A 21,888-nucleotide genomic window follows, 5' to 3' on the forward strand; every position below is an offset into this window, starting at 1 on the left:
TGGTACTTAATTGTTGATTATAATGCTGACGAGTATTTTAAAAGCGTGCGTGGTAGGATTCGAAAGGAGATGGGAAAGGATGGGAAGGGAGAGGAGGGGATTGAGAACAGAGGGAAAGGGACTCACTCTCTCTTGTCCCTAAACCATTTTTCTTCACATGAAAGTAAAACATGCACCCTATAAACAGACACAGTTTATGACCTTCAGATATACTCACTCAAGAGATTGAGACTAAAACCAAAAGTAACCAGGAACATTACTTTGCCAGATATGTAACAGACGTTTTGACTTATTCCATTCACACTTTGAAGCTGGTGAATCCTTCATCTATTAATATGTGTCATATCCTATACCTTGGCTTCCCACACAGACTTCATCGTCTCGTCACACAACAATTGTAATTTTGGTCAGATTGAGAGGGGGGCAGAACGTGACTGACAACAGGGTCTTTTTGTGAAGTATCAGATACTTCAGCTGCTAAAACAAACCGTCTTTGAGTTTCGACGGTTCACTCGACTGTGCTGAGACAATAAACATTGGAAGCTGTATTATAATCAACTGACAAACCTGTGTTTGAAGGCTTGTCACATGTTTGTGGACACTCCTTCCCTCTCTCTGGTTCTTTATCATCAGATTTGTCAAATGCGGGTTTGAAAATGAAATGAGTGAAAGAACATTCTAATCAGTCAGCTAGACGGAGGGTGAGGAACAGAGAGAAGTGTGACTTCACGTTACCATGGTACTGAGTCATTCATAAGGCTATCGGTAAGTCAATAAGCATATTACTCTGTCATTCTATTTGTCTGTGTAATGTGGTCCTCTCATTAACGATAATGAAAGCTAAAAGTTCCATCTAAAGGTACTGCTGAAGAGGTTTCACTAAAACAGCTACACGAAAGGAAAACTCCAATTACATACAAATTTCCATGGCCCTTGGGTGATTGCATTTACAGGGTGTAGCGGAGACTACTGTTGGTCAGCTATTGTCTCAGTGTTGCGTGCGTATTGTTCAGAGTCTTTTAAACTTTCAGTATTAAATCATTTGATGACCGCACCCTTACGCAACTCCAACAGATTCGGTATTGTTATAAAAATTATCATCATCAAAGACTACTTGCTTTTAACTTTATTCCGTTTAATTTTGAATTTTTTTTCATTAATTTTATCCGAGGGAAAATAATTGGGCGCTCTTGAGTAAGCTTCAATAGTAATCAGCAATTTATCTATAGTGGTGTGTGCTTTCGCGGATTTGATCCATGCATTGAAAAGTAAAGCAATCAAAAGTATGAGGTGTTCTATTAAGCAACTTAGCTCAACTTAAAGTCTCCTTGTCAGTTTTCATAGGCGATAATGGGCTTTCTAAACCTAACTTTAAATTCAGTAGTGGTAGAGTCAACGTCTTGGAAGTTACAATTTTAGCAGTGGACTAAACAAACAGTGTTAATTCAATTGCATGAAAACCTCTTTTCACTCTAAATAAAGTCGATCACGTCAGTGTCATCGAATGTTAAATTCGTGCTGATCAAGGACTTTTCTCCCACTCCTACAATGGTATTCCATGGTTAAACATGTCAATCAAATCAATTTCAATTTTATTTAAGCTCGATAGCGTGAGGAGTGGTTGCCCAATCTCCCGAGCCAGGGGCTCATGTATTAAACGCTCGAGCATTCCGGATCGAATTGGAATTTAGAAATGTTGGTTTTTGCGGAGAGGGGAAAACCGGAGTACCCGGGCAAAAACCTCTCGGAGCAGAGAAGAGAACCAACAACAAACTCAACCCTCATATGACGTCGAGTCCGGGAATCGAACCCGGGCCACATTGGTGGAAGGCGAGTGCTCTCACCACTGCGCCATCTCTGCTCCCCAAAGCCATGTCCCTTTGACCCTAGTCATACATGGCTGTCACTGGCTATGTTATTCCATGTTTGGCTTTTGCCTTGAACATGGTTGGTCATGTTATATCACGGTGTCTTTTTCACCTTAAAAATCTTCAACCATGTTATACTAGTGTTTCTATAATCATACACGGTTCACAAAGTCCCTACGTTGGTAATTTTGTTCATGGTCGACCATGGTCAAATTTGTGCCATTGAACGTATATGGTTGACAATGGTTTGGTTGACCATGGTCAAGCCATAGTTTTCCCATTGCTGGATCATTTTAAACCATGGCAACTGACCATGATCATCAATGATAAAACAATGGCTGACCATATATAGTCTGACTATGGTCCTGACGCTGAGGAATTGGGCTCTCCAATAGATCGAGGTTAGCCTCCCACGCAGGCGTTTCTAGGGGAGTCTTTACTCCCCCCTCCCCAGAAACCACCACCTGCTTACCCGAATCCAGCATTTCTTTCCGCGCTTAACCAGTCATATTGTACCTACCAAGTCTGGTAGGTTGACATTGGACACGAAATTTAATATAGCGAAAATTTAAAGGCAGGGCCAACTGGTCACCCGACACTGTTCACTGGCTTGCAAGATTTTCATCAGTGTTCAATGAGTAGCGAAATACATCATTTACAGTTGACATTTGCCTTCTTTCTTTGACTTTTTTTATACTGTAGATGAACATTTGGAGAGTCCAACAGTAATAAATCTTTCCAATGAACATTTGGAGAATCCAACAGTAATAAATCTTTCCAGATTTGGTGAGTTTCAGAAACAAGGCAGTTAGTATCTACCTTGCGCTTCAGATCTTTAATTTTATCCCCACAAATTCGCCTGCGTGAAACCCGGGAGTGGAACACGTATTTTGGACCTGGGAATTCAAAAATTGTCTACCAAAATTCTAGGTTGTTTACCATCCCCATATTCAACACGATAAAAGTTAATCGATATGGTTATCAAAAAAAAAATATCTAGAACTTCGTCAAAAATCTGTGAATCCAAAAAATAATAGATACTTGTTCACCTACCTTGAAAACCGACCAAAATCCCGCCTACATCACGTTCTTTAAAAGAAAAAATAAGCCACAGAATGTGCTGAATATTTCACGCGGCACTTCCAATATGGCTTCCGCTTCCGATAAGTCTTCGAAATATGCCTGAAAGCCTAGAAACGGTGACTCTGGTCGTTTAGGTAATCGAACCGCCATTTTCGTCGAGAAAAATAGCTCAATGACGTCACAAATGTCCTTAAATTAAGGGATATTCCGGTTAGTCTGAGTTATTTGCAGGAAGTTTCTAGATGTGTAATTTTCAGAGATTTCTTCGCCGCTGAAGTTCTTTGTTGTTGTATGGAGTGTGATGTTTGCACCTCTGATCTCAGGAACTTTATCCGCAATTTGCCGATTTGCTCTTTGATATACAAATTAATGAACGCCAAATATCTTCTCTTTGATGCTCTTTAAATTCTCCTTCGCTTTTTCTAAACGCAAGAGCCTTTTTGTGCCATTTAGCGTGCAAGTAAACAAGTCGGATCCAGAGTTCTGATGTTGCTGAAATTTAAACCGACTGCCGGCTCGATCAAGTGAGGAATATCAACTCCGGGTTTTCCCGAAAATTTAACTCTCCCTGCAGGTGACTGAATTAAAGCGTCGCATAAAAAGCGCTAGTATTTATTTGAAATAATTGCTATTTCTAACCTCAAAGGGCCCGCATTATTTTCTTGAGTTACAGTTGTGGACTTAGTATCCTAGCTTTTGAGTGACAGTGAACTTGAGGTTGACCTGGTTAGTCTCGCTTGCGTAAGCAGCGAGACTCATAATCTGCAACGCGTTTTTTGTAACTGTAAAATGGGCTAGTCGTGGGAAATTGTAAAATAATACACCCCACCGCTGATTGGTCACATTACCATGAGGGTAAAACAATGGGAAAGGAATGCTGGTCTTGGGTAAGCAGGAGTTTGTGGGAGGGAGGAAATACGACTCCTCTAATAACGTTTGCATGGGAGGCTAGAACGAGGTCAGCTCATAAATAAAATAAACTGCGTATTATAATTCCCCGTGAAAGCGAGGTTAATAAATCTGTCGGAATTTGCATTGCGCGCTGCTCCTACGAGAATCGCAATCAAAGAGCTATGTCGGCCGTTAAGCGTGAAAGTAAATTAACACCGAAATAATGCAAAATGGCATTGAAATACTCGTTTAAGCTAATTTCCTCAAGTTTATCTTTGAATGCGTGATAAATACAGCTCCACAAGCTTCAAACAGCGTGTATGGCAGAGAAAAATGCTTGAAGTGTAAGAATTTTACCGAATCAATTATTCAATGGCAGCGTGGCCAAGTGATATGGGTTTTCTTTGAACATTTTTCTCTGTTTAGTTTTAGATTTTTTTATCACATTTTTTCGCTTTCGCTTGTTTCGCTTTATCCTCACTGCTGACCTTTTTTAGCCCTGCGAGGTTTTTTGCGATAACGTATTTTTAGTAAGACAAAATATAACGTATAGAGGGAGATCATATGGCTTCATCAAATTATTTAAAATTACAATAGAACATTGCAACTCTCACCTTTAGTGACTGATATTTTAGCAACCTTGATGGGATTTCCCTTTAAAACGACCTATAGTATTTGTGGTCAACAAAAAGTTACATTTATAATTATATACATAAGAATTATTATATGCATTTATAAATATAAATATGTTCTGTTGCCTGTAACATATTCAGACACTTAACAATCATTCGACGCTTTGGGTATGAGATGGTAGTAGCCAGCAAAGCGCGTAGCGCTGAGTTGGCTATAATCATCTCATATCCAACAGGCGCGTGTGGAATAATTGTTTTATTAAAAACGCCCACAAAATATCGAGAATTCTTCCCGACTTCATTTGTAAAAACAACCGATTTTCAGCTTGTTTTAATTTTGAGCAGACGCGTACAGTTACCATATTTGGAGAGCATGGTTTTATGGCTCATATACCATGATCGCTAAGCCAATGAGAGCGCTAGAATTGTTTTATCCAATGATTCAGTTATCAAAAAAATCCTTTACATGGTGTTAGACCTGAGCATGTTGTTGTCTGAATGACAATCTGATATTGCCTTTGACTGGACTTTCAGCTAAACTAGATTTACCTTTTCGGTTCTGTCCTTAGTCAAAGCTCTCTGGAAGAAAATATAATCCTCCCCTTGTTGTAAGGCGGTATTTTTGTAAGCTCCATAGTTTTTCTCATCATCAACTGTGAATTTCCAGGTTGTCTCGTGCACTGGATCGTTACTTATCTCAGCAGAAACGTAAAAGTCGATGTTGTATTGCGAAGCACCCTCTGAATTTTTGAGCTTGGAATCAAAATCGGGTGGAAGGTTCTCGTTGCCATCAGCCACCTTCAGAACTATAACCTGATAAGCACTGAAAAAATGAAAAACAAAAAAATGTTAAACAATAATAAAGGGCTTTCAGACCTCGGTCAGAAGTATTTGGAAAATATCAGTAGTGTTTTTAGTGTGTTTGTTACTTGGAAGGGGTGAAATTTTCGCTTGGTGAATATTTTGATCATGAGGTCTTCTGGTGCCCTAATATACGATGTTGGTACAATATGAAGTGTGACTTCGGAGTGACCATTGATTCAAAGAGCGAAAACAGATCGGACCAAACTATCAGATGGTTATTAGTGTCAGTTGTAGGAACGCTAATCAAAATTATTTATTTACTATAGGGATCCATTGCGTTAGGTTAAGAGTATTAGAAGATAGAGGAATGATTCAACCAGCTTTTCAGTGAAATATAATTTAAGTCTTATCTTTATCTTTATTTATTTATTCATTCATTAATTTACTCATTTTCCTTTTTCCCTTTTTTGCACTCCAGTAATAAATCTGTTATTAACAGGGTTCATAAAAAAAAAAAAAAACAAACAAAAAAAAACTGCAGCCATTTTTCGAGGACGTTCTAAGGACCACATTAGATTTTCAAGGACCAAGTACTAGGAATATAATTTCACAGATTGTACAAAAATTCACATTCCCAGTTTATTCTAATAAGGCTTGAACTGTTTGCTTCCGACCCACTTCTCTACTTTTTTCAGTTCACCTGTATTAACCTGATAGTTAATTATTGCATAAGACATAAAGCACTTTATTTAAATCACCTTTAAATTCTCTAAACTATGATTTTTATTCGGTCTTAGACAACCAAAAAGCATCAAAAAATACTTTCCAGGCAACTACATTCAAAGTTGAAGAAAATTCAAGGACTTTTCAATGACTTGCACAGGAATTTCAGGACTTTTCAAGGAAAAATGGAATTCAAGGACTTTGTTCCGGATCGAAACGAGAAATAGGCCGTTTTTGCTCTTTAACGACCTCATTTCCAAATTCTCTTAGTTTCTTGTGCGGCCCTCGGGCTTGGTTAATAACGTATTTTTACATTAACTGAATCATTTCTCGCGCGGTGATTGGCTAATTTTTATGATCAATAAGAGGAGAGGCACATAAAATTTTAATTCATGCAGGAGGCAGCCACTTGCCGAACGAATGCCAAGCTTCGATGTTTTTCTTTAGTTTAGTTTAGTTTTTTTCGTATAAGATTCACGTTCTGTCTAGCAAGAAAATTAGCCAGACAGCTCTGATTCAAGACTTGAATTTGAATTCTCTACAAAAAGCTCAAGCATAGAAAACTGAACAAAATCATTTAGTTTCCAAAGCGGAGACCAATTGCTAGAAATTGTACAGCTTCAAAACTGCGATTCACATAAGCTTTAAATATTCATAAGACAAATAAGAAAACAATTCTGAAAGTCTAGCTTATTCAAAATAAAGACATTAACTACAGCAGTTTTCTTTTGACTAGGACTGAGTATTTTCTGATCCTTTTTTCCGAAAGCAAAACAAACTTTTTATACAAACTTGTTAAACTTTGTAAGTACCTGGTAAGTTAAATTGAAGACTACATGCGTATAAAACCCACCTTTCGGTTTGATTGCACATAGCTCATATAGCTGAATGGCGTTTACGACGAAAAACAAGACTTGAACTGAAATAAGCAACAGGTACACGATATATGTTCGTACTGTTCGGTTAGCAAGTTTTCAAAACTTCCTGGCTAGTGCCCTAAAGACAGCTCAACCATACATCGCTTCGACTTGTTCGGTTATTTTAACAGCTCCAAAATCTTTCCTTACAATAATTTTTAACCTTGGGCTAGTTTGCGATTATATATTTCGAGAAAATAAACATCGCTGATCTCATTCTTGTTCTGAAGTTTGGAAAACAATAAATTCCTAATGTTATGCAGGGCAGAAGTTACAATTAGTGCAAAACTTCGCCGCCCGCGTAATAACAGATACTAAAAAGTTTGATCACATCTCGCCTGTTCTTCGAGAGTTAGGGTGGCCCTCCATCAAAGATCAGCTATTAGTCCGTGATACTACCTAAGTATACAAAATTGTTAATAACCTCGCTCCGTTGTACTTGAGTAGTAAACTCAGTAAGTGATCAGACGCACAACACGAGGAAAAGGGACAATCTAAATCTCCCTCTATGCAGAACAGTTACTACGCAACGGTCGTTTTACTATCGCGCTGTAAGTGCCTGGAACTCTCTGACCGCTGACACTACAAATAGCCCGTCACTATGTACCTTTAAGAGGAGCGTCAAAAGCGAATTGCGGGAGCAGACCCCATATGGTAAATGGTTTATATTTGATTTAGTTTAGATCTTCAAGGAGATAACGTAATTGTACGCGCATAGTTTAGGCTTTTAGTTTCGTACCAAGATTGTAATCTATTTAAGCTTTTTCTTCTTATCCCCTTCTTTTTTAGCATTTGTAGATTAACTTCAGAATAGGCCTTTGGGAGAGTTAATAAAAATTATTGTATTGCACTGGCAGTGAGGTGTCTCATCCCGTCAAATTTCTAGCCAATGGAACTCAGTTACTTGTCTTCAGTAGCCAATCACCAAGCGAGAAAAGTTATTGACAATAACATTATGCCAGTTTAAAAAAGTCATTTTTCGAGCTTTTGTTACTGTTAATTGACACTAGGTTTTTATATATGTCAGTCCTCTTATTAATGATAAAATGATGTCATATCATTGTCAAAGTCTCATGGATCTACGAGCCACTTAAGCAAACCGCTGGTCAATTTTTGTTGCACATTTCGACCCTGGATAGATCCCTTTGAGTAACAAGAAGTATATGTAAATTAAGAAATGGTAAACGTGCGTGCATCCATAACTCCATGGTTGCACAGCTGCAACGTTTACCATTTCTTTTATAACATAATTAAAAGAGAAAAACATTATTTTCCAGTTGCCTTCGCTTGAGTCATCGGTCCGAGTTCATGTGTGCTGCCATCTGCCCGCGCGTAAACAAATCATGTTCTATGTTTTTCAAAAACTTGCCTTTGAGTTTTTCTTTTGCTGAATCAACCGTTCTCCGTCTTCAGGAAAATTGCAAAACGTTTTTTGTTGTTATTCTGAATGCCATCTGTCTACTTGCTCTTAATATTAGGGTAAAAACTTTGAGGGAAAACTATAGCTGCAACTATAAACACCTACTAAAAAGACTCTAAAAAATAAGCTAAAACTAAATAAATGAAATGATTATCAAGCTTATTTATGTGAAATAAACGTAAAGTAGAAATAAGAAAATTTGACTGTAATTCCTTTAGAATAACAGGTAACACTAATTTTAAAAAGATTATGGCTCTAGAAAGAAATTAACTAGCTTTGTATCGAAATCTGTCTGTGGAAATCCAGCTATGAAAGTCAAAGTTGCAACTGAAATTCGCCGACACACAGCCGGCGCTGAAACTGTTGTTTTTCGACCGTTCTCTGAACGACTGTTATGAATGAACACTGAGGAACAAATAATATACAGAGAAGTTATTTTTTGAAAAATTTATGTGAAAACCCAAATGTTTCTGTACTCAAATGAAATTCGCTTGTTCCAGCGTAATGTGCCCGTTTAAACGCAACTAAAATTTTTAATCGATGCGATGAAAACTTCACAACAAAGCTGTCTCGAATTTGAGCGTGTTTCTTAAACCTTTTTGCATGAATTTAGCATCAGCTTGACGAAAAAGTCAATAACACAATGCTAATTGATAAATTTACATTTCAAACAGACTTTCTCTTCTATAAAAATACACACACAATGTACCTTAAATCTTCGCTCGCTCGATTTTCCCTCAGCCGATTCTAGCCGCGAGGAAAACAGTGATTAATTCATCCATGGCAAATTTGTCCCTTGATCTTTGTCTCTTTTCCTTCAAAACGACAGCTTAGTATTTTCTTCAACTTCCACTTTTCATCTGTGCATTTCATCGGTGTATTTTACCGTCAGGAGAGGAGATTTGTTGAATTTGCCTAAATTTTACCGCGCTAGCTCAGTTTCTTGACGTGCACCCACGGGCAAATGGTAGTGGCTAACTGACCAATCAGAGCGCGCGATTTACTTTTGTTATGTTATAATATATGTTGGAACGCTGGTATTCTCATTTCAGCATTAATGAACTTAGTATGTGTGACAAGCGTGACAATATCTACTTTTGCGATCATAGTAGTACGTTTACGCGACAGTTTGTGTAAAAAGCTTGTCAGGGCTAGTACCTGCGCGTTTTTTCGTGCTCTTATTTTAAAATTACTGGGTTTGGGCTTTTACAAAAAGATTTGTTTGAAAGAAGGTGAATTTTTTGTGAAATGTTTTTCGGAAATCTATTAATGAGGGAACAAATAAGGCTTTGATCATACCTTATGGGGCCATTTCTTTGTTCTCCAGGCCATAGCTGGATAACAGCACTTGACTTCGAGGCGCTTATATCAGTTATCTCTCCAACGTATGGTGCAAGGGGAGCTATGAAAATAAAATTTTAAAAAAAATCAAAAAGAAAAAGAATAGATACAGGAACTAAGCCGAGTTAACTTTGGCAAAGACTTCTGGGGTTCTTACTAAGAACAGGGAACAATTGGCCAATGGCTGACTGCCACGTTCCATTAACGATCCCAGAAGCAAATGCGGGGCGCATTTCGGCGCCCGTTCCCTCCTCGTTACTAAAGTGGCCAATGGTGAAAAAGAAAACAAGGAGCATAGCCTGTGTACAGACCCCTTCCCCCTTCCTTCAGGAAAAATCGAGAGGAGGGTGAGGGGGTCTGCCATAATTGCCTCAATTACGGCAAAGTTTGAACAAGGTCTATGAGAGCGTTTTCGAAATATTTTGAAACGAAGTTTTAAGGATCATAAAAACAGTGAAATAGCATGCTAACCACACAATTAGCTATTTTTTTAAGAAAATGATAAGCTTCGGTTTAGTTCCATTGAAAACTGCGTAAAAAAAGAGGGGAATTGCTCTGGGCGATCGCGAGTGAGAAGAATTTTATTAACTTGTATTCAGCTGCTTTTGTTATAGTTTTTGCAAGTAATTTGGTCCATGCCTACAAATTTTGCATTTTTCAAAAAACCGCTCGATAATTTTTTTTATAAATTTGATTGTCCCGCGATTAATCGGCAATAAATATACCCTGTAAGTTTCAAGAACATTGAAAATAGAGAAGGCTTTTAAATAGGGCCTCAAATATAACCAATTTTCCCCCCAGATTTTGTGTTTACAGGTGAGCGTCCTCATTATTCACTGGCATTGTTTTCAAGTCACATATGCACGTGCACAATTAGCAAAAAGATACAATTTGCATCAAAAAGGACCCTTGGTTAAATTTCCGGAATATGCTAATAACCCGCGGGTAAAGAAATTAGCGATATATTATAAGATCACATTAACTCTTTTGAAGAGTTTCTGTGATGTTATAACCCGAGTAATATAATTAAGTATTGTATCCTACACGATGAGCCGCGACGTTCACTGTTTCGGCTCTCACTGCTATCTGTGACACAAGCCAATTATTAGCATATTCCGAATATTTCGGAAAGTAATCGAGAGTTTTTTTATGCAAATTTATTTCTCTTTGTTAAATGTGCACGCGCATATGAAACTTGAAAACAATGATAGTGAATAAAGAGGACGACGCAATGGCGTCGTTACGTTGTCATGGCGACTCTGATTGCAATAAAATCCAGGTCACAAGAAATTTTCATCTTTATATAATACAGTTGTGGTAACCTTTTTTCCCATCCCTTTACTCATGCCGACCTAACCTGAGTATCAGGCATTTCTCAGGGAAAAGGGGAAAGATGGAAGCGAAAAAGGGAGAGAGCTGAAGGAGAGAAACGCCTGAAACAGATGCTTTTGCTGGAGCCTTCCATCCCCACATAGCATGATTCGATACCATCCAATCAAAATCACTTCCGGTCATTGGGTTGTCTGCTTCACGTGTCAAAAAGCTTGCCTAAAATAAATCTCACCTTATCGTCTGGCCGAGCTCCAGTGCTTATTCGGAGGCAGCGTGACCAAGTGGTCAGCTCGTCGGACTTGCAATCCGGCGGTCCCGGGTTCGAGTCCCGCTCTGGCCACTTGCTGGATTTGTTCTCGGTCGTCCCGAGTTCAAATCCCCGGCCACGTTTGTAAATAGCCAACTGGTTGCCTCCTGCCAGTTTGGGTTTTTAATCCTGTTATGTTGCATTTAAATTATTTGTTTCTAAGTATTTGAGTGGAGTGCCCGTAAACTAGCTGGATAAGCTAAGTGCATTTTCCACTATAAACAATATTTATTATTCATTGTGTTGCTACGACTTCGCTTTTTTCTGAAACCTCCAATGAGGAGTTTTGAATACTTGTAATGGAAAACCTGCCGTTTTTGAGGAATTGTAACATGTTTTAGGAATTTTGCTAGTGTGAGATCGCCAACGCTCTGTTTGTAAATAAACGTGTGCCTGGAAAATTGTAAATTGCTTTTGTTTACAGAGTTACAACAGGCGCTCATTAATAAGCAGGTTCCTAAAAAGTCTGGCAGCTAAAAAGCTGATGTAGATCAGGCCGAGAATCGTCCAAGGGAAAATCTAATTTTTTTTTTCTTTAGGTTTTTTTGGTTATCCCTCGTATTATCGGGTGGTTGAAAGGAACTGGAAGAATAAATAGGAATTACGAAGGTCCGATGGTGAAACACGTACGCCCAGAAAATTATCAAGGAACAACAAATTCCACCACTTCACAGAGAGCTCTTGAAAGTTGTTACAAGTTCAGTTAAGAAAGGAGAAAGAGCTTATAGCAAAAGTCAATCCCGTTGACGAAATATGATGGCGCCCGCTTGAGCTTAAGACATTTCAAAAGTGAAAAAGAAAATTTGGAAGAGCAAGCAAACGAATTCCAATCACGTACGCTATCGTAACCGCCACAAGCAAAGTCAAGCTAAAGCCTTGGTGCTGTCAGCTATCTCAATACATGGCTACCTCGCTCTAACTTTATTTACAATAACAACACCCTTTTAACGGCAGGATGTTGTAAAACAGAACTTAGATATCTGAAACACTGATATTGTCATCTTTGTCCCGGTCTTGTGAAGCCAATACTCGGACATAGTTTCGGCAGAAGCTGGTATATGAGGCTTTTCCATACTCCAAGAATATCTTTCCTTAGAACTACGAAGCTTTGAACAGAATTCTTGCTCGGCTTTTTTTTATGCCAGGAAAGAACTTGAGAGCGTTCTCTAGAGCCTTTTTGAATTTCTCTCTGCTTCTCTGTCCATAAAAGTACCACATAACATAAAATGAAAACATCTAAAAAAAATTTGAATGGCTTCTCCCTGCCGATCGCTTTGCTCGTATTTACTTGCGGTCGGTGACGTCAGGGGTTATTGTGTTATCCAATCACTGCCACATCCAGATTTTGGACGTGTCACACGATTTGCTGAATGGTTTTGTGTGAGGCCTTCCTTTCTCTTCTGCCCCTCCCCCCTCCCCCATCTAAAATCTCCTCTCCCTTAGCCCCTTAAGAAGGCCTGATACTCTGGCTAATGCTGACCTAGTTAGTGCTCAAACTTGGGAAGTATCCCCCCAAAAAAATCCAGTCGAGCCACCTTAAGGTCGCTCTCGTGAACTATGTTTTATAGCCTGCAGTGCACTATGGTAAACCCTTTTGTAGCGGGAAGTTCAGTCTTATTCACTTTCCTTGAAATAATGGAGATCATTTGTAAGAAGGCGTTCAAGAGAGCTTTCAAGTCAAATGGCTGCTAAAATTTTTAAGCATGAGGAAGCTTAAGAATTTCATTTTTAAAATCTCACTGAAAGAAATTAGAAGCCTCGTCTTTTAACAGCATTAAATGAATAGGGTTTTACCGCCTGATTAAGCTACGTTTTTGCATGGGCCAGAATGCTGGTTATTTCAATAAAGCAAATCAACGCTATTCTTTTTTTATTCAGTTTCCAAAAAATTGCCTGAAAAATAGATAAACGCTTAACATTTAAGGTATTTATTGTATTTCAACAAACGCCTTGATTCGATTTTTTTTTAACTCCGTCCAAAATTCCCACTCATTGAAAATTTGCAGCATTTGCATATTACCACAAAGAGAAACCTTCATCAAAATACACAGATTTGGTTTTAAATTTAAGTTAGCTGGAGCTACTTTTGCTTACCGGACACTTTCGTGGTTGCGTCAACAGCAGTGGGTTGGCCTTCCACACAGACGGATTCACCACTAACGTTAAACTTATACAGAGTACCAGGTACCAAATTCTCCAGCAAGTAATTTGTCGCCTCTTGTGCGTCTTGTTCACCAATATCCAAAAACGATGTGTTGTAATCCTTTGTCCCCGTGTATTTAACCTTAATTAAAAAAACCCTTAACATTAATCGGAGGCAGTGTGGCCGAGCGGTTAGAGCGCTGGACTCGGAGGAGGCCCCGAGTTTATGTCCCGCTTTAACCGCTAGCTGGATTTGTTCTCAGTAGTCCCGAGTTCAAATTCTCGGCCACTTTTTTTATTAATACAATCATCATCATTATCACTTGTTCCTTTCCATCCATACCCCTTTGTCAGCTTTGTGTTTTGTCTTTATTTATTTATTTATTTACCATTATTATTTCCATTATTATTATTATCATTATCAACCATCATCATTATCATTATCATTGTCATTATCGTTATCATTAAAATAGTAAGAATAATAAGAGTAACGATGACAAGAAAAAGACGAAGGAGGAGGAGGAGGAGGAGGAGAACTGGAGAGGGTGGTGAAACGAACCTGGAAATTTCGCAAAGTAACCTTAGTGCCAGTCGTTATCGGTACATTTGAGACTATATCTTAAGATAGAATAGTGGTTAGTTGAGATTGGCGTCACCTGTCATCTAGAACCATTACAGAAAGCACGCTCACTAGGAACGGCCAGAATCCTTTGCAAAGTCTTAGACACCTGGGACCCGTTTCTCGAAAGACCCGGAAACTTTTCGGGCCAGAAGGCGGATTTTGAAGTCAAACCCTGTTGAACATAAGCAGCACAGCTCTTAGCTCATAAACCAGTCAATTTTGCCTGGTCAACTGATAGTTTTTATTGTATCATTTTCAGAATTATTGGAACCTTGATCTTGAATGCAAATGAGACAAACACGAAACAGCTTTTCGGGGCCGAAACGCTATCGAGGCTTTTGAGAAACAGGTCCCCAGGGGCCACGGTCAGTGGAATTCTGTCAGGAAAGGAGGACTCCAGCAAACCATCAAGCTGAGGATAATGAAGATAATAATAATGATACATGTAACGATAATGAACAGAAATGCCATCAGGCTCTAAGAATATTTTACGATTACAATTGCTCAATGTATTACATGTACGTTCGACCTGTAGTCAGTGTCCTTTATACACCTCTCACCTTATATTTGACGCCCCCCTCTGGGACATTTTTTGGTGGTGTCCATTCCAGCCTCACCTTTGTTTCTTCAATCATGGTCACCAACACTCTAGGTGCGGCTGGCCCTTCAGAGAAAACATATCGGCAATAAATGCAGGCAAATTACATATGGCTGAAATGGACAGACGTGCCCGGAATGAAAGCCACCTTCCTACCCGAGAGAAAATTATGAGACAGAGAAGGAAAGTGAAGGCGTTGGCTGGGAAGCGTGAATTCCACTTAAGATATTTTTTAGAGGTTGTAATTAAACAGAGGTCTTATTCCTGGAACATCCGCACATTTTCAACGATTGCCTTAAACGTTATCAAGTCCAAGTGCGATTGCCTCAGGGCAAACAATGCAGAATATTGTAATGGCGAGCAACAAAGAAGCATAATTATTGTCCCATTGTTCTCTCCTCACAACACTGAATAAAAGTTTGCGAACCTCTCTTAACATATCCCGACGGCTAGACTTATTTCGCAACAAATAATGTATTTTTTGGTATAAAACAGGCCATTTCCGAGTTACCCCAAGCCTCTGTTTTAAAACAAGACTAAGTGTAAAAATGATTTTCTGTTTTCATGCAAAGAAGACTTATTCTGACGAGAAAGGTTTGGTACTTAGCCTCGTTTTGAAACAGAGGCTTGAGGTAACTCTGACTACCTACTTGATGTATGCAGTTGTGTGGGCGGACCATAGGGCCCAGGTCCAACGACCGTAAAAGCCCGAACAGAGATTCTGTACTGGGAACAAGTGAGAAAATCCTTCAAAACAGCAAAGGTTTTTGTTGTATTCAATCCTTTGCTGCTTGCAACTGCTCGCCGTGAGCGTGGTCTTGTGAGCACTAACTCCGCCTTTGCTTCATAGAGAATGACTATCCCATTGCTCTTCTCCGTTGGTAGAGGAGCCCACGAAATGTTGAATGTTGTTTCATTCAATTCAGTAGTAACTAAATTATCTGGACCGAAGCTGGGTGCTATCAAGAAAAAGAAACATTCAAAGACTTAAAAAAAAGAGGTGGTAATTATTACACTTATGTTCGACAAAAATAAGGATGCCTCTTTATTATTGAAAGCTCTATTGGGCGCAAAGATACCCAACTTAGTTTTATTTACAATTCCTTTCTCTACAAAAAGACACATCTCCAGTTGAAACACTTGGCTAAGTCTTTATGTCACGAGGGAATTGCTGTTTAGTGTCAATTATGTGCTGAAAAAGTTACTCATTGCCTTTACCCATACACAAAACAGTGCTCAAACAAATATTAAAAAAATTTCACCAGGGAGGACTAGTCATAATATTCCTTTGGTGAGTTTGAAAAGCATAGTATTAAAACTTGAAAGATCGCCTAACTTTTTCATGTTTCAGTCCACCTCCATCTTGCTATCCGTTCGAACAAACGAAAGAAAACAGTTTCATTGCTTAGATCAGAAGCATATAACCACGCCACATGTTACCTCATCTATCTGGGGTCCCCCACCTCCATGTAAACAGGACGTTAGATTGGACTACAAGTAGGAGATTTAGAGCGAGTGGGAGATCTCAAACCAAGTTCAAGATAAAAGCTTGCCATTCATCTTAAGTCGCTTTTTTAATCACAAGGAAGGATTGGGTGCTTTGTGGACATAACTTGCTCGAAAGTCTAAAGCCGTAGACGCAAGCTTATCGATGTTTTAGCTGAGAAAACAGCTGACATTTTGCGATGCCACCGCTGGTTTTGACGATCGAGGAACGAGCGCAGAAATTTCTTCTTATGACGCCACCGTACCCGGATCTGGCATGGGTAGTGTTTCTGATTGGTTGAAATTAGCAATAGGAAGCACTGTCATTAGTATGGAAATTCAAGTCTGCGCTCGCAGAAACCAGTGGTGGCGTCGCGAAATGTCGGATTTTCTTCACAGGCTACCGATACCGTATTTATTCGAATAAGCGCCCAACTTCGAGTTAGCGCCCACCTCCACCCCAGAAGCCTTGCTTTACTACATCTTCGCGTTTATTGTTACCATTTATTGTTTTGTTGCAAAATAAACACACTTCACTCGCTAAAAATGGTAAAAATTTAGTACGCGCTCAACTCGAATACGCGCCCACTCTCAAGGTCCAAAAATTTAACAAGCACCCTGGGCGGTTAATCGAATAAATACGGTATTTAAAGAACGAGAACTGAGAATTCTTAGCCCAATGCATATCAGTTAAGCAGGCGCATCGTACATGTTGGTGTTTCCATTCTTACATTTACTAGACATGTCTTACCGTCTTCACTTGTTCTTTCCGTCACAACAGAGCTTTTCGGTCCTTCCCCAGCGTAGGTGAATGCAGACACTTGAATATCGTATTCTGTGTATTTCTCCATCCCAGTGATAGTCTTAGAAAGAACAGTTCCACCGTCAACAGTGACAGTGTTCGCTTGACCGAAGGCACATGCTTTCTGGTAGTACACTGTAAATCCCGTAATAGGTCCATTTCGGGATATCCCGGGGGGAAGCTGCCAGTTCACTGAAATACTAGTCGAGTTGTTGACAGTCAAACCCAGGTTCGTAGGGGCTTGTGAAGGAGCTGAAAATGAGAAGTCAAAAGGTCATTTTTACGATGATGAAATTTGACTACAACTACCAGAAGGCATTTCGTTTTTATGCTCTTGTTTAATTTTGTCAATCCTGCAGAGATTTTTTTTAAAGAATTGCAATAGCCTTAACTTACAGAAGAAAACAGCAAACTGAAGGGTTTTGGTAATTGGAGAAAATGACGTCATCGTGCAATTGTCCTATTGTTATGTCAATAGACCTCTTTCGCTTGCATGTTTTGTTTTCCCAATACAGGTCATGTGATAATACTCTAGAGAACTGTTTCTTGCAAATTACATCTAGTTCACGTGCATATCTCCGCATAATTTATGAAGAGAAGCGCTTGGGCCATAAATCGATGGAAAAAAACGAGGATACGTAATTTACAGTACGGACCGAAATAACGAGGCTAATAAGATGTTTATTATATGGCTTCTTCCTGTTTGGGGGACCGGAAACAAGTGCAGGACGCACGATTTGACATTCATTTGACAGGTGTCAAAAAAGCAAGTTTTTATTGGCGCAAGAAAACAATAGCACATAACAAAGGCTTTCCGAGAAAGTAAAAACAAATTCGCCATGTTAAAAAAGTTTATTCGGTCAAAACTAAGAGCTCCGTAAGTTTTAGCTCTTTAATGTAACGCTGGAGTATTTTGGAAACCGGACACTGTGTTTGTCTAGAAGTCGTTTCCATCTTTCATCCGTTTGTCCTTGTGAAAAAAAACTGCAAAAGGCAAAGAAGCTTTTCAAGGTAAGTTAGTTGTCATTATCGAAGGATTCGCTCGTTGATTTTTTTTGGGAAAACCTCTCTTTCTGCCAGTTCATTCTCGTCTTCAATTGTGATCTGCGTTAAAATTTTCAAACATTGACTAGAATTCTCTTCCTCGGTAAGGTTACGATTCAGTTTCTACCACAGCCTCGTTCTTATTAAAACAAAGCTAGGTTAAAATTTGGAAAGGCAAAGTCAACATCCCAGTCCTCAGGGTTTACATACATATTTCAAAGTTTATTCGGTGGAAACTAAGAGCACTGTAAGTATTCCCTCGTTAATATGACGCTGGAGTCTCTTGAAAACTGGACATTATTGTGTCTAGCTCGAAGTCGCTTCTATCTTTCTTTCGTCGGTCTTTGAAAAAACACTGCAAATGGCAAAGAAGCTGGTCAAGATGATCGGGTGCAGGTATGTTTGTTATCATATTTGTTGAAGGAATTACTCATTTTCTCTTAGGCAAAACGTCTCGAATCTCTGCCAGTCGATTTTCGTCTTCTTAACTGTGTACTACTTTCAAACACTGACTAGAATCCTCTTCGATAAGATTACCAGTTAGTTTCTTCATCGCCTTCGTTCACAAATAAACACAGTTTAAAATGTTGAAGGCCAAAGTCAACATCCAAGTCCTCAAGGTTGACAGGTGTCTTATAACTATATTTCAACATTTTTCCGAGGTAAAGAGTTTTAGACCTCCGAAATGAGCATTTTCTTTAAAAATTTTGGCCCGTATAGCAAGTTACGGACCGCAAATTGACCAATCGCATGGCGAAAACAGACTCAGCCATATAATAAAGGTATATATTCATCCTTACTTTCCAACCATCTTTTATATAACAAAATCTGGTCTCAGTTTGAATAACAAAGAAATCCTATGTGGGGAACATGTAGAATTGTAAACTTTTCTTGGCTATTGTTTTCAACTCTTGTGATTGGTCAAAACCTCTTAACACAAAAAAACACCCTTTCAAAGTGGAGTGTAAATGCATTTTATTGCGTAAATGGCCTTCATGTAGGTTTATGCATTCTCTGTGTAAAAATGAGAACATTCCTATGTGGGGAAAGCAGCGTTGCCGCATAACGAAAGAAATTGCTATCCACCTCACCCGGATCATTACTTAAATATTTTGCAAATGGTGAAGGATAAATAAAAATTACATTATTATTCTAATACAGAAATATTATACAACTATCCCCGAATGGGAGGTGAACAATGGAAGAGATATACCGAGAGGCGAAGCGTCGAGGTTTTTATCTACAATCGGCGACAAAATGAGTTGAGACACTTCGCCCTAAATGGACTTTTTGACGTTTTCTGGACTGCAAAAGGGGAAAAGGTAGCGTTTCCTCCCCCATCCTCTCCATGCAATGTTGTTCCACTGTTCGAGCTACCTTTAGAAAACAAGAAACATCCCAACTTTGAATGGAGGGGACAGGGGAGGGGTGCGGATTCTTATGTTTCAGAAGTTACCATATTTGAGTACAATGTCTCAACAATTTTGTCGCCGATTGTAGCGCTTCATTTATCGCTCAAATTTGGTCTTCCGAAAATGTCTCGAGACGAGACGCCACCTTTGCTCCGGTTGCAAAACAGTGAATGGCGAAGGATATTCCGAGTTACGGGAGCCAATCAAAATGCACCAAAATTCCTATTCACTGATTTGGTATATCCTAAATTGCTATATAGAGGATAATACACGGCCACGCGGGGATACGAAATCTCTCTTTGAGTGCTGAATAATATAAATAATACTTTTTAACACGAGAAAAGAAATTTCGTATGTCCAAGCGACCTTGTAAAGTTCTATTTATTATAGTCTATAAACACAAATGAAATACCAGTCCACGTAACTTTACTAGTTTTTTTGCTGTAAAAGGCGCGATTTATTATGTAGCCATAGCGACGGTGATCTTTTCACATGTAACATAACCTATGATGTTATTTTCACTTGTAAAGATATCCGCCCGGTTATTTAAACGGAGTTTAACCAGTGTCTAACAAGAATAGGTGCGTTTCAATCCGTCTATTGTCACAGTTAAACAGTCGTCTATTGTTAGTCAAATTGTCAGTTCTCCAGTCGTTCTCTCGTAGTTAAACTAACTCCAAGCGACCATGTAATGTTCTTTTTATTATAGTCTATAAACACCAATGAAATACCAGTCCATGTAACTTTACTAGGTTTTTGTAAACTAACTACGGAAGAACGACTGGAGAACTGACAATTTGACTAACAATAGACGGATCGAAACGCACCAATTACTGATTACGAGTCTTCATAGCCAATAAAATCACAGCTTAACTGGCAGACGACCAACAACATCGCGACGTAATTGACCAATCAGATCAATAACCAGAGTTAATACCATCAACTGAGATGATACAACTCACTTTGACTCTGAAGATGACTACCGCACAGGTTGTCGAAACGTCAGTCACAACAACAGTCCTATTCAGGACTACGCTCACCCGGACGATCAAACTCAACCTACTTTTGATGTTATTTTCAGTTGCCCAACGCTTTTATTTAAACACCATTTGTCGTAGACAATTTCATTGAAGCATATACTGTAGACTAAAAAAGCATTTCTCGTTTAAATAACCGACCCACCATGTTTTCGCGCGAAAGCTTACCTGCAATTTCCTTGGTGTTTGTATAATAAAATATATTATACATTATTAGTCTAATATATAAGTCTGTACTAATATATTTCTTTATCAATGTTAAAAATCTTCAATATAAATGCATTTTAAGAATAACATCAAATTAAAATAACGAAAGTCCCCGAAAAGGCAAGACAGCTTCCACCTTCATCATCCGTTCCCCAACAGTGATATAAATAAAATGACAAAACAGATATGTAGATAAATTAACAGTCATAGTAAGTGGGGTTCGAAACCTAATCCGGCGTATGCGAGTAGTCAACGATTTTCATTCGCCCGACGCACTTTCACACTCATGCGAGTGGGCCAGCGCTAATGCTAATCTCTGAGAAATGGCAAACTGAATTGATTATTGTATCTTCATAAGAAAGGCTAGCACTTGATCATAGCTCACGGTGAATACTTACCCCCCACGTCTGTCCTCACAGTTTTAACAGGGCTTAGCTGTCCATCACCCATAAGTGAAAAAGTTAACACCTGAAATTCATATTTTGTAAATATCCCAAGTCCAGTGACTTCATGGCTAAGGACAGAGTTGCTTTCAATCGTTATGACGGTAAGTGGATCTTCGAGAGAGCTACAGTTTCTATACAGGAGCCTGAATCCTGTAATCATCTGGAAGTCTGCCGTTGGTAACTGCCAGGATGCTCGAACACTCGTGGAGGAGGAAGGGGTCACCGTAAAGCTGGTGGGAGCACGGCTTGGCGCTAGAAGAAACGCAAGTGCCCGAATAATGAAATCTACCTTTTATTTTTTACTGTTAATAGCCAGTTGTACACTGTTACAAGTCGAAACGAGACTCGAGTTGACCTTGTTTTGATGCAACCCTTCCTGTTGTTCCTATACAAACTAAAATTTTTTAAGCATAATTTCCATGAGAAAAGGAAGGAGGTTTGTCTCAAGGTCAACCTCAGCCTCACATTCACTCAAAGGCTAGGGCACTAAGCGCACATCTCTAAAATGGTCTATTCTAGTTTTCTATACATGCTACGTCGCCCTATAAATTCGAAGACACGCTTACAATGAGTAAGGTTTTCGAACAAACTTCAAAACGACCCCTAATAATTTCGTTTATTGAAAAAAATAGTTAGGTAATCTTAAGTTTTTCTGAAGCTTTCACTGTAGGCTGGTATTTTTGGGATAGGCGAAAACAAGCCCTAAAAAAAGTCGCGAGGTCTTAACTGCCCTTTTAGACAACCGAACAGTTAAAACTTTAAGAGCCATGCGAAT

At 39.0% G+C, this 21,888-nt stretch overlaps 1 protein-coding gene across 1 annotated transcript in view; it reads right to left on the bottom strand.

Annotated features, from left to right (window-relative positions):
• LOC140953982 (receptor-type tyrosine-protein phosphatase epsilon-like) overlaps positions 1-17,031 on the bottom strand; it is a 239,288-nt gene extending 222,257 nt beyond the window's left edge. Inside the window, exons 1-5 of the mRNA XM_073403370.1 lie at positions 16,917-17,031; positions 15,331-15,639; positions 14,643-14,746; positions 13,413-13,602; positions 9,638-9,740 (exon numbers count right to left, since the gene is read on the bottom strand). Coding sequence (XP_073259471.1) covers positions 9,638-9,740; positions 13,413-13,602; positions 14,643-14,746; positions 15,331-15,639; positions 16,917-17,016 — 806 coding nt within the window. The 5' untranslated portion in view covers positions 17,017-17,031. The remainder of the gene's footprint in view (positions 1-9,637; positions 9,741-13,412; positions 13,603-14,642; positions 14,747-15,330; positions 15,640-16,916) is intronic.
• Between the last annotated feature and the right edge of the window lie 4,857 nt (positions 17,032-21,888).

This window comes from Porites lutea, chromosome 12 (assembly GCF_958299795.1).
Source record: "Porites lutea chromosome 12, jaPorLute2.1, whole genome shotgun sequence".
NCBI lineage: Eukaryota > Metazoa > Cnidaria > Anthozoa > Scleractinia > Poritidae > Porites > Porites lutea.